Raw genomic sequence first — 13,870 nt, forward strand, 5'->3', positions numbered from 1 at the left:
AAATAACCATTAAAAAAAGAAATTAAAAATAAAAAGTAAACACAACATAACCACTAAATTTTATATGTATGTTTACATATATATGTGTGTATGTGTGTGTGTGTATATATATGTATATACACACATATATACACACACACACTATATATATATATTTGCATGTGTGTATGTAAATCTGACTTGGGAAAATATTAGAGTAGATCATAGGGAATTTTACTGATTTATTTCCATATACCAAATGCCCACTAATCTGCTCTGGCTATGATCAAAACAGTCATCACAAACACCATAATGAAAAAAACCCACATGAAGAATCGGTCTATGACTTTTGCAACTTTCTTCCACTCACTCCCCTTGGAATTGGTGGCCTTGTGGTCTTTGAGGCACTTGGCAATGTACTCGATATTCCTTGTCAGCACTTTGTACCGTGCACAGTAACTGTCAGCATCCTGTGGGTTCTCACCCTGGCATCCCAAGTCATTCTTTAAGAGCTTGTTTATTTCCTTCTTTCTGGGAAGGTCTTTGTTTCTGTCCATGTTCAGATTTGGCTCTGGAAGTTTGCCATAAACCTTTGTGAGGTGGGTTCGCTCCCTGTTGTGGCGGGGACTAATGCAGCTCTCACCCACATCGTAGACACACAAGACCCTGGACATGTATTTCAGGATGACCACCCTGGCCCAGTGTGGCACTGGCCGGGCCTCGGCCCCACAGAAGTGGATATTCATCACCATAATGGTCAACGCGGTGGAGGCTGTGATCAAAGCCATTGTGGCTATGTAGTATTTGCCTGGAAAATAACCACAACTGAGTTAGCTTAAAATTGTCCTTATGTTTTCCCCCCCCCCAAAAAAAAGAAAGAAAGAAAAGAAAAGAGAAGAAAGAAAAAGAAAAAAGAAACGAACACCTTTTCTAGGGAAGCCGTATACACTAACGGTTACTAGTATAAACTTCTGAAATCAAACTTTTTGGGTTCAAATGACAGCTCTATCACTTAGTAGACTTGTGGCCCAGAGCAAGCTATACCATCCTGCTATGCCTCAGCTTCCTTCTCTGAAAATGAGCATAATAATTAGATATACAGGCATACGTGAGGCTTAATGGAGATGATACATGTAAAGTTCTGAGGACTGTCTCTTGCACTGAGTTAGTTTTCTAAATGTTTGCTGAGATCATGATGTGAAAAAATTCCACTTTCAACAAACAACGATCTTGGCCAGCTCCCAGAATTGTCTTCAGACCTCTTTACTGTTGGGTAAGAAAGGAGGCACTATGTCACTGTTTGTCTTTAACATGTGATTGCATAAAGCAAATATTCATGAAAAAGGAAAGTTAAGGAAGGAATTAATAAAGGTGAAGGCACAAATTTATAAAATTTAGAACAAAAAAAAAACAAAGCAAACCAAAGAAAAAGCTATTTGAAAAGAGGAATAAAATTGATAAACCTTTGATACAGCCACTCACAGAATACAGGCAGGGTGGTGGTGGGGAGAGAGAGAGAGAGAGAGAGAGAGACAGAGAGAGAGAGACAGAGAGAGAATATAAAAGAAGTAACAGGATAGAAATTTAGAATACAATAAAACAATATTATAAATAGCTGTACAATAATATATTTGAAAACCTAAATGAAATTTCTAGAAATACATAAGACATCAAATTTAGCATAAAAAAAAAGGAATAGGAAAGCTCCAGAGTTGGTTTTATAGATGAGTTTTACCAAACTTTTACAAGTTTGTGCATGTCTTATACAAGTCTTACCATGTCAAGTTTTCCAGAAATAGAAAAAGAGAAAATGCCTATCTCATATTATGAAGTCAATTTAGCCTTGATTCCAAAAATAACAAGAAAGGAAATATTAAGGTCATTTTACTTACAGATGTATTTGAGAAAGTCCTATAAAAATTATTAGCTAACTAAATCTAGTAGTGTCTTAAAATAATAATTCACCATGATAAAGGAGGGTTTAACTCAACATCAGAAAACCTAATTCACTATATTAATGGGGTAAAGGAAAAAGCTCAGATGATAATCTTAACAGATGAAAACAATGTACTTGATAATTTCATCATCCACTCATTATTTGTTAAAAGCTCAAAGTAAACTCAGAATAAATGGGATCTGTCTTAATATGCTAAAGACTATGGGCCAGAAGCTTAGATCCAATACTACACTTCTTTGGAAAACTTAAACACATTTCTATAAGATTAGAAATGTATTTCATAGGTGCTGCAAATGACACATTGTAATAGTTAATAAACATGCTCAAGATCTGTGTGCACCTTTCCTAGAAAGGAATTATTTCCTAGAAAGGAATATTATCACAGACACAGAATAAGTAATGTTGCAAAATTTCTGACACACATCCTAAGACTTCTCTCTTTAAAGCTTTAGCCAGCTTTCCATTGAATGTCACTTGTAAAGAAGAAAGAGAGATCTGCCAATTGTTCTTGCCTCAAATAGGTTGTGATTAGAGGTCATCACTGTCAATCATTTCTGTCTCAGGAGAGGTAATAGAAATGCCAATACACTTCTTCCTCTTTATTAGTGGTGTGGGGGTGGGGCAGAGAGAACTCTCTGTGTCTATTTCTCAAAAAGGTGAGTGTGTGTGTATGTGTGTGTGTGTGTGTGTGTGTGTCCGTCCGTGTGTACATGCATCTATGTTTTTTGCTCTCCAAACAGGGAAACCAACATAGCGATGTCTGAATATTGGGTAATATTGGATTCAGTAGAGGATAAAAGGGCAGTACAACATCCCTTTCATATTGGTCTCTAAGTCTCTAGGTGTCCTGAAATTTCTCCTAATTGTCTACTTTAAGAACCAGAAATTAGGTCTAGCCTCTGATTCTGGGAAGCATCTATTACAACAGCAAGTCATTGAGACAGATGTGTTGGAGCTGAGTAGGACCCAGGTGGCAGGGTGCAGGTAGGAAAGGTGTTAGGAGGGGCCTCAAAATGAGGTAAGGAAAAGAAGGGGAGGCAGGGGTGGGTAGTCTCTGTTTCCACATCTACCCTTAGAAGGACATTTTATTAGAGCAGAGTATTGAAAATGTGGCCTATCCTAGAATCACCTTAGATTCCCAACTCTTGCCCAAGATTGCTAAATCAAACTCTTTAGATGTAGGAATCTACATTTTAACAAGTTCTCCCATATCTACTATACCCAATAAAGGCTAAAGATTATTCTCTTAAGGGAAGATGATGGGCTTAAAAATAGTCAACTATTTCTATCATGTTCGCCGGTCTTTCCCAAGAAGAAATTTCTTGTGATGTGAAAAGATAATAATAGTCACTACTTACTGGATACTTACCATATGCCAGCTCCTACCCTAACCAATGACACAATTGAGTAGCAATTACACAAAATTTTCAGGTGATGAAACAGAAACTAAAAGGTGAAGTAACTTGCCTAAGATTGATCATTAAGAAATGAGTGGTGAGATCAGAGTTCAAATGCAGATTTCTTTAACTTCAAAATCATGGCCTTAACTTCTAAGTCAATGAAACAGAAAGTGCATCAAAATCACCCAGAGGCCTTGTTAAAACAGATTGCCAGGGTTTGCTCCCAGAGTTTCTAATTCAGTAGTCTGGGTGGGCCCTGAGAATTTGCATTTTAAAATGATGCTGCACTGTGGGTCCAGGGACCACACTTTGAGAAGCACTGCTCTAAACTATATTACCTCTCATTTCCCTTTTGTGTAAACCCGGAGGCCATAAGACTAGTTTTGGAAAACAGCCATATCTGTTTTCAAAGATGCCAACTGAAGACACTAAATGAAGTATGTGACAGCCGTTGAGTCTGAGGTTGACCTAATTGTTATGAGTTTAAAGGAACAGATACAATCCCAGTCACTACAAAGCTAGTCTCAAAGTGTGAGACACTTGAACTCACCTATCAGAGGTACATTTTCTGAGGCCGGCATGATCTCTGCCACCATGAGCTGAAATACAGTCATGGCCAACAGGATGGTCACTCCCAAGGAGACCTTTTCCCCAGAGGCTGCTGGGAGATAAAAACTCAAGGGAGCCAGAAAAGATATGAGGACGCATGGGATGAGGAGGTTGACGATATAGAATGAGGACCTCCTCTTCAGAAGGAGAGTGAATGTCACATCTGGGTAAGGCTCAGAGCAGCAGCCATAGGAGATCACATTCTTCACAGCAGGCATGCCATGGACCTCCCACTCCACATCTTCGATGAAGTCAGAGAGGTCTCCACTGTCTAGGGCATTGAATATGTCCACCTGGTTGCCATTGTAGGTCCAGGAACCAAAGGTCAGATTGCACTGCTGGTTATCAAAGGGGAAATAGGTGACATCCACTACACAGGAGCTTTTGGTGATGGCTGGTGCATCCCAGGTGATTAGCCCATCATACCGCAGAACCACGTTAGTGTTCACAGGCTCAGAAGATTCGTCATCAGCCCTGGAGGCCAGAGGAGGAATATGAAAGCTGCTGGTCAAGACAACTCATCAACTCCTTCACTCCAAACAGCTCATGGCCCTGTGGCCATCACTTCAGTGCCTCTGACAATGGGTCACCATTCTCCCTGTCACCCTGGCTGAGAGTCAGAACCAATTCCAATTTGCCCCTCTCCTCCATCTCCTGTAACTACTCAGGGCCAACTTCTCTGGAATTCTTCTTTTAAAGCATCTCTGCTCTATGTCCTTTCCTCTTCGTTTCCAAAGCCAGTTTCTTAGTCCAGGTATAATGATTCAAGCATCTAGACAAAAAGTAACCCTGTTGAGGCTGAATTCTAACAGGGAGGCCTGCTTACCTGATTTTATTGACCTTGGACACAAGAATATTAAAATAGCCTTTTGTTGCGATTGGAAGAGTTGTACATGTTTATCATAGAACATTTGAAAAATGCAGACAAAAATTCATTTACCCATAACCTAAGAAATAATAATTTATTCTAGGTATATCTTCTTTTTGCTTTATCAACATTTATGCCTGGGTACAGAATTTCTATTTTCCTTTAGAGAGTGACTTTTTCTACCACCATTAGAAGGCAGATGAAATGTTCATCAAGGTGCCCCAGCCTCCTCTGGCCAAGGGCTAGATCCAACTGATTCACTCTCCCTGGAGTTTAGATCTTATGTAGAGGGACCCAAAGACCAAAAACAGTCGCCCTGGTGGTGCTTCCTAATAAAACAAACCAGCTCAGGAGTCCTTGCTTCCTCAAACTCTAGAGCAGTCTCAGGGTGTCCTTTCTAAAAACTGGTCATTGATTTTTTTCCCCCTTTATTTTTTAAAAACGTTTATTCATTTTTGAGAGAGAGACAGAGACAGAGACAGAGCACAAGTGGGGGAGGGGCAGAGAGAGAAGGAGACACAGAATCCCAAGCAGGGTCCAGGCTCTAAGCTGCCAGCCCAGAGCTTGACATATGACTCGAACTCATAAACCATGAGATCATGACCTGAGCCAAAGTCAGACACCGACTGAGCCACCCAGGTGCCCTTTTCTTCCCCCTTTAATTCAATGAGTTGCACCATGCCCTTCCAACAAACCCCTTTTTTCACAAAGTAGTCAAAGTCAGTTTTCAATGCTCACAACCTTAACTGATACGTTTCTATTCACATTTAATGCGTATTTTCCAGTCTCCCTTATAATTTTTTCCCTACAAAACATATTATGGTTAAATGTAATGTGAAAGGCATCCTGGATTGGATTCTGGAATAAAAAGCACATTTGTGGAAAAACTGGTGAAATCCAATAAAGTCTGTAGTTTAACTAATAACATTGTATTAGTTTTGACAAATGTACTGTTATATAAGATGTAACATCAGGGGAAGCTAGGTGAAGGGTATATGGGAACTCTCTGTACCATCTTTGCAACTTTTCTGGAAATCTAAAATTATCCTGAAATAAAAAAATTATTTTAGCATAAAAAGGATGATACAAAATTTAAAATATAGTTATTCATTCATATTCTCCTGCAACATTATTTTCACGGCTGATAGTTTTCCTTTATATTCCATTATATAGAGATGCCATACTTATTTAACCTATCTGTTGATGCTCAACATTGTCAGTTTCCATGATTTGCATTTATAAACAATGCTGTAGTGAATGTCCCTGTAATTGAATCTTTGCATTTATCCACTGACTCTTTCCTTAGGTTAAATTGCTAGAAGAACATGATCTGGATCAAAGAACTGGCATGTTTTAAAGTATTTTTTTCCACTTCTTAAAAATTGGGCACCACAACATTAATTGTAATGGTCTGAAGTGGACCAAATCAGACCATTATAGTTAACCTTGTGGTGCTCAAATTTTAATGATGGCCTTTAATGAGGGTTTAGAGAGAAGGATCTTTAGAATGGGTCTTTGTGAAGATAACAAGCTGAAGTCATTTGAAAATCCCTGAACCTATCCTCTGTAACAATGAGAAATGTATGTAGTTAGCTAAATGAGAAGTGAGAACTATGTGTGAACAGAGAATATCACTCACCCATCCTGCCTTCTTGGTATAGGAGGAGAGAATCTCAGGATCAGAGAGAATCTCTTTGGACATTTCCAAAACAAAAAGAAGCCCCCGCTTTCTTTCCAAGGCTAACTTCCTTTCTGATACTGTGATTCCTGTCCTCCCAGGTCTCCTTCAGGATTCTGCATCTCTTGGTTCTCCTTTTTTTTTTTTTTTATGTTTATTTATTTTTGAGAGACAGAGAGAGAGAGAGAGTGGGGGAGGGGCAGAGAGAGAGGGAGACACAGAATCCAAAGCAGGCTCCAGGCTGTGGGCTGTCAGCACAGAGCCTGACACAGGGCTCGAAGCCATGACCGTGAGATCATGACCTGAGCCAAAGTCGGATGCTCAGTAGTCTGAGCCACTCAGGTGCCCCTCTCTTGGTTCTTCTTATTCTATATCATCTAAACCTTTCCCAATGCTGTTCCATGAAAGGGCGGGCCTACTCCGGCCGACTCCATCTTGTTCTGTGTCCTTCACCTTGACCACGCCTCCTCCCCTTGAGTAACCTCCCACTCACCTGCCTAACAGGACTCCGACCCTTCCCCAGACCCTTCCCCAGCCAATCGGCTGAGGCCACAGCCATTACCTCACCAACTGCCCCTAGACCCCAATAAAACCTTTGTCCTTTTGAAACTCGCTCTCTCTCCCCGGTATCTCACCGCTGCATCGGTGCAGGTAGGGGATTGAGCTCGAGCTAGCTCGAATAAAGGCTCTTTTGCTTTTGCATCAGACTCGGCTCCCTAGTGGTCTTTGGGGATCACAAATTCTGGGCATAACATTCCATAGTCTCTCCTACCAGCTTTCCTTCCTCTCAGGCACTTCTCACTTCCCGCCTCTTTTTCTATACACTGGAAGTGATACACGTTACTGTCACTTCCCCATCTTGCTTTTATTCTTACAGTTTGGCTTCTTCCCAGTGTGTCCTCTTTCAAAGGTCATTCATGACGCAAACAGCAAATATAAAGACCTATTCTAAATTCCTATCCTGTTCAATTCTTCCCAAACACTTCACACTGGAAGTTTCTAGACATCCTTTCTTCCCTGTGGTTTCTATGACACAACTCTCTCTCACATCTTTTTCCACCCTTTTAGCCATTTCTTATATATGTCTTCTTTAAATGTCTTCAGTGAAGAGTTTCACCAGCTTTAACCACAGTCATTTTCTTTCCTTCCTTGAGTAGTTCTATAAGGGCTCAAAGGGCTTTTGATATCTCTATCCCTGACCTTCTTTCCAGGTTTAACAATTGCCTTTTCAGTCTCTTCATTGGTTGTCTCTATGTGGATGTTCCTTTGGTCCCCCAAACTGAATAGATCCCACACCAAAGTCATCATTTTTTTCCTCAAACCTGTTCCTCTTCCCCTCCTTTACTTCTAAACTCATCTAACAAGTTTGCCATTTTCTCAACCACCTAGATGACTTAAGTGAGCCCTAATGCTAAATTCTAGACAAAGTCTGTCCATATATGATAAGGTACCCAATTCCTTACCAGGTCTAAAGCAAGTGTTAACATGGCCCACTGAAACCCAACCATTAGGGTCACCTGGCTATCTCAGTTGGTGGAGCATGCGATGCTTGATCTCGGGGTTGTGAGTTTGAGCCTGACATTAGGTATAGAGATTACTTTAAAAAAAATTGGGGGGCACCTGAGTGGCTCAGTTGGTTGGGTGTCTGACTCTTGATTTTAGCTCAGATGATGATCTCATGGTTCATGAGTTCTAGCTCCCGCATCGCATGGTCAGCGTGGAGCCTGCTTGGGATTCTCTCTCTGCCTCTTTCTCTCTCTGCTCCTCCCCCACTCATGCATGCACTTTCTTTCCCTCTCTCAAAATAAACAAATAAATTTAAAAAAAAAAAACAAAAATTAACAAATCTTGAAAAAAAAACAAACCCAACCATTAGAACTCTCTCATGGGGCATCTGGGTGGCTCAGTCAGTTAAGCTTTGGACCCTTGATTTTGGTTCAGGTCATGATCTCAGTGTTGGTGACATCAGGCTCCCATGTCAGGCTTTGCACTGTCAGCCAGGAGCCTGCTTGGTATTCTCTCTATCCCTCTCTCTCTGCCCCTCCCCTGCTCTCTCTTGCATATCCTCTCTCTCTCTTTCTCTGTCTCAAAATAAATACATGAACTTTAAAAAAAAAAAGAGAACTCTCTCATAATAAATGTACACTCAGAATTTCTATAATCCAGTCTTTACCTAGTGTAATATTAGGAATCCTTGTAGCCTTTTGCACTAACCATTATATTGGCCATATACGTAGACTAAACAACCTTACTAGAACTCTGAGCCAAAATTTATTTATTCTTTTACTGATCTGGTAACAGAGCCAGTATCTGCTTGAATAACTATATTGCTAAAGAGCTCACTATCTTTGCTCAAGTTATTTGCTATGATTATTTTTTAAACTGTTTATCTTCCCTTTAACTTTTAATAGTCTTGGATTTTAGAGAAATTCTCTCTTTTCTTTACCTAATTTTCTCCTTGGTTGACTAACATAGCTATCAAGTCTTCCCAAGGACTTCTTGCTTCCAAACTAAGTATCAACAAATTCAACTGCTCCTCACATGAAGTAACTTCCAGACCAATAACCATCCTGAACACACCCTAACAAGTGTAGCCCTATGGGTTCAGGCACCAGTGGTGAATCTAGATGTTAAGCATCTTCCTGCCCAATCTATATTTATCACAACTGATTGGATCACTACCATATACTCCTCTTTCCTCTCCCACCACCACTCAGAAAGCCTATTTTGTGGTCTACAAGGTTGTGTACTACCTTCTCAGAAATAATATTATATCTGGGATCAGAAGAGTCTGCAGGTCCAGGAATTCAGCTGGAAGGGCCAGGGTCAGGAAAATGGCTATGACCAAGGTCCCTTCTTTGCCTGATCCTATAACTCTCTTCTATTCTCATTTCAGCTGGGTATAGGAATGCAAATGGCATCCAACCATAACTACATTTAGAGTTTCCTCTAAGTAATAAAATTCTGACATTACTGAGAAGGAGAATGCAAAGCAGAATAAAGGATCTGAAACAGAACTATCTGCGACAAGAAGGCAGAGAAGACTGAAGAGTCAACCCAAAGGAATAGAAAAGAGTTGATTAATCAACGTGGTGAAAAGATTCCCTGAAAGGGACAGGGAATAGAACTTACACACCTCAAGGCCAATGATCTGGGGACAAAGGCGGAGGGGAGAATGGGGATAGAATTTAGGAAAGCCACAGTAGGTTTGTATGAGCTCATGAGCACACAACTGGCTTCTGTAACAACAGGGGACTGGGGTAGGTCTAACTTAGGTTACCATGCAAGCTTGCAAAGAAGCATGTCAGTAAGAGTTGCTCACACCTTTAGCCAATCAAAGCAGAGGGAGGAGAAGAACTAGCACTCTACTTTCCAGGAAGAACTGTTAGAATTGATAGGATACTGATAATGATCTATGTAAACTATATTCTCTGATTACCCGTGCCCGGTGAGTGAGAGGAACTAATGGACAATGTGACTCATTCTCTTGCCTTCTGTGTGTGTGTGTGTGTGTGTGTGTGTGTATGTGTGTGTGTGTGTGTGTGTGTGTGAGAGAGAGAGAGAGAGAGAGAGAAGAGTGTAGAAACTGGACTAATAAAGCACTAACACTTGGATGTTGTCTTGCTTGAAAAGAATATGGAAGGTCCACTCAGAATGGAGAAAGGTCAGAAGGATAGGTACTACAATTCAATAGGTCATGTCCCTTGGATGAGTTCTCTGAGTTGGCTGCAACTCACCAATGTTTCTTCCTGAAGGGAAACTCATGTGCACTAGAAGGCTGAGTTTTCAGGAGAGCTCCCCTGAACTGCCCCTCATTCACCCTGTTCTGAGTCAAAGAGGAACCTTTCCCAACCCACAGGAACTTGGGTTCCAGAAGAAAAAGAGAGAAGCTCCTTCGAAACAGGTGGAGCTACTGAACATGAACTGTGATAGAGCAATGTGGTTCCTTCTCAAAGTGTGGTCCATGAACCAGCAGCACTGACATCTAAAGCTTACAGAAATGCAGAACGTCAAACTCTATCTCAGACCTACTGAATCAAAATCTGTATTTTCACAAGCTCTTCAGGTGATTTATGTGCACTTTACAATCTTGGAAACATAAACCGTACCTACCCGTTTTCTCAAGGTTCCTAGCTCTGAAATCAGGAAAAGGCCAACTGATGATCTTATGATCTAGTTTATCTTCCACTGCAATGTCCGAAATCCACAGGTCAGCTACTAGCTGGCCCATTCTGATTTAATCTTAGTAGTATCACTGTTACTGATACATGATCTTGGAGAAGGGAGCACAACTGTTATGGGTTGAATTGTATCCCTCAGAAATGAATATGCTGAAATCCTAGCTCCCAGCACCTCAGAATGTAAATTTGGAATAGGGCCATTGCAAACGTAATTAATTAAGACAAGGTCATGCTGGAGTAGGGTAGCCCCTAATCCAACACAACTTTTGTTTTTATAAAAGGGAAAAAATGGACATAGACAACACATTGAAGAATGGCATGTGAAGAGGAGGGCAGAGGTCAAGGTGATATTTCTACAAGTCCAGGGAAAACAAAGATTGCCAGCAACCACCAGAAGCTAGAGGAGAGGCATGGAACATATTCTCCTTCATAGCCTCAGAAAAAACCAACCTTGTACTTCTAGCCTCCAGAACTGTGAGCTAATATATTTCTGCTGTTTAAGCTACCCAGTTTGTGGTACTTTGTTAGAGCACCCTAGGAAACCAATACAACCTATAAAATTGTTTCTCATCCAAAAGGGGAACGTAGCTCTAAGCTTTTATGACCCATTATTATATTACCTAAGATTCTATGACCATGATTTCAGGGTCTAGATACATGAATTGGTACTTCATGCATGTTTTAAATATCTTTTTTCATTATGTGTCAATTCTGTTAAATCAGCAAGTTCACTCCCAAGTAATGACTGACTTGTACTTACTTGTTATATAGGACAATATCTGGCCTCCATACCAGGTCACTGGGGATCCTGATGGAATCCAGTCCATCATACTGGTCTCGATCCCACGTGAGATATGCATCATGCCAGATTTGGCGGATCCATAAATAGGCAGTCAGAATCTGGTTTCTTTCATCCTGCACAAGTAACCATGATAGAACTCTGTCCAGTAGACACCTCAACCAAATGCCTTCCATCTCTAGAACGCTTGTTCCTTGCAACAGAAATTCCAAGGGCACAAATCTACTTTCATTAAATAAATGAGAGCTTTTCTAGTCTAACCCTTTGACAGACTGCCAAGGCCATATTTTTTCTACTTAATTTACTGTTCTGAATGTAAAGTGGGCAAATGTTGAAGCCATCAGATCTTTGCATGGATCAACAGCCCAAATTTCTCTGAAAATTGATCAACTGATGATTCACTTGAATGAGAAAGTCAGAAAACATCTATAATATAGAGAAGAAAGTCTTTCAAGTTTCATAACTTTGTGTAATTAAATGCCTATAAGCACTGAATAAGATACGCCATGTTAAAACACTACCTTTCTTTAAAAAAAAAAAACAGGAATAAAATTCATGTAACATAAAACTCACCATTTAGCCCTCTTAAAATGTATGATTCAGTGGATTACAATGTTGTACAACCATTACCGCTATCTAATTCCAGAAAATTGTTGTCAGCCCAAAAAAGAAACCCTATGACCATCAGGCCACCACTCACGAGTCTCTGGTTCTTCGACAGCCCCTAGCAACCACTACTCTGCTTTTTGTCTCTATGGTTCTGCCTATTTTGGACACCTCATAGAAAGGGAATCCTACGATATGTGACACCATCTCTGTCTAGATGATCAAGACTTACTCTTAATGGCCAGGATCAGGTAACATTTAGTGAAATTACTTTTGTAGAGAGCACCTCTCCTTGGTATTCCCTTCCTCCACCAGCTTGTACATGTTGCTGTCTGTTCTCACTCCCTCTCAAATTCTGGGTAAGACATCTCTTTGGAAAGCACTGTTAGCTTCATCCTTAGCACGATTTCAAAGAGTCACCACTTTATGTTACTTACCATGTCCTTAATCTGAGAAAGTGTAATCTGCAGGGTGACATTCAGGACTTTATCTGTATCTTCTACTGGACGAAGAGCATTGGAATAATCTTCAAAAAGGTCATTAAACAATTTCTGAGCATATTTTCCATCTGCTGTTTCTACAGCTGCTCAAAAAGAGGGACCTGGATCAATATTCAATGTCGTATATATTTCAAAGCAAAGAACAACAAACTGAGGACCAGAACTGGGCAGGACCCAGCATCAGCTAAGGACAAGCTTTGGGTATATTTTTCTGGTGAGTCAATAAGAGGCACAAACACTTCCTGGCAGTTAGAGCATTTGTTCTGTTTGCTGGCCCACTCCCACCAAAGAAGTGGCCCCCAAATGAGCTGAGATGGTAACACACCCATCAGCCTCTTACCTCTCAGTGTGGAGACAGCAAAGTAAATCCAGCAAAAGGAGATGCAGGAATGGGGCCAGTTCATCTTTTTCCTGAGCCTTTAGAAATTCCCAGCCACGCAGCAGTCTTCCACTTGCCTCCGTGAATTGGAAGGGTCTGGATACAAAGATCTCACTCTGCCACAGGCAGAGTTTCGCCAAGGCAGATGGAGAGCTCAGGCTTGCGGTGCACCTGGGGCCCCAGATCCTGAGATCCATACCCACCCTCCCTCCCCTCTGGTAATCTGAGCCAGGCAGCTCTGGCAGCAGAGATGCAGGAGGCTGGGTGGGCTAGATCCGGCAGTGGTGATCTAGGGGAGCTGTCCCAGCTGGGGATCCCTAGTCACTTTCAGCAGGGATATCCAGACCAAATTTTCAGATGAAGACAGGTAGGAACCCAACACTCCGGAGACTCTGCCAAAGCAGAACGGGCACTTTCTCCACATGCAGCAAGCAGATTCAGCCTGAGTCTAATGACAAAGGGAAGCCAAGCAGAACCTTCCCTCATGAGGCAGCCTCTGGAGAGGCCCTACGAATGCGCTTCACGAGGCATTTGCAGAGGGAAAGAGATCAGTTTCATGATCTCCAGAACAGATTACCTTCTGCTTCAACCCCTTCAAGATCTGGCATGCGTCTCCTGTGGTAATGTGAGTGAATATGGGGAGAGGGGCTGGGAGAAGAGCATTCACTCCCTTCGGAAGCCGCGCTGCAATCAGGATTTGAAGCCCAAGACCTAGGTTTCACTGCAAGCTCGAACCCTTCCTAGCTCTCCAGTACTAAGCTTTCCTGAGCTGGAGACCAGGAACATAATATTCTCTCGCTCCCAGCGCTACTGGGATCTTTATGTGAAATCACCCTAAAAAAAAAATTGTAAAGCACCATGTAAATGTTAGTAATTTTTGCCTCTCATTTTCCAGATCCAGAATGTCTATATTT

The 13,870-nt window shown here is 41.2% G+C and overlaps 1 protein-coding gene across 1 annotated transcript; it reads right to left on the bottom strand.

The window, feature by feature from the left end:
* Positions 1-201: 201 nt before the first annotated feature.
* Positions 202-13,121, bottom strand: CHRNA9 (cholinergic receptor nicotinic alpha 9 subunit). Its single transcript, XM_043604663.1, has 5 exons — positions 12,918-13,121; positions 12,515-12,660; positions 11,433-11,587; positions 3,887-4,419; positions 202-787 (listed from the first exon to the last, which is right to left on the bottom strand). Exons 1-5 carry the CDS (start codon positions 12,979-12,981, stop codon positions 246-248), a joined length of 1,440 nt encoding a protein of 479 aa, XP_043460598.1. The 5' UTR covers positions 12,982-13,121; the 3' UTR covers positions 202-245.
* Positions 13,122-13,870: the final 749 nt, after the last annotated feature.

The sequence above is a fragment of the Prionailurus bengalensis genome, chromosome B1 (genome assembly GCF_016509475.1).
Source record: "Prionailurus bengalensis isolate Pbe53 chromosome B1, Fcat_Pben_1.1_paternal_pri, whole genome shotgun sequence".
Taxonomy (NCBI): Eukaryota; Metazoa; Chordata; class Mammalia; order Carnivora; family Felidae; genus Prionailurus; species Prionailurus bengalensis.

Coding starts and splice junctions, on each gene's coding strand:
- CHRNA9 (XM_043604663.1), bottom strand. CDS start 12,981: ATGAACTGGCCCCATTCCTGCATCTCCTTTTGCTGGATTTACTTTGCT. Junction 12,661..12,917: donor TGCTGTCTCCACACTGAGAG/GTAAGAGGCTGA, acceptor CTTTTTGAGCAG/CTGTAGAAACAGCAGATGGA. Junction 11,588..12,514: donor TTTCTCAGATTAAGGACATG/GTAAGTAACATA, acceptor TTACTTGTGCAG/GATGAAAGAAACCAGATTCT.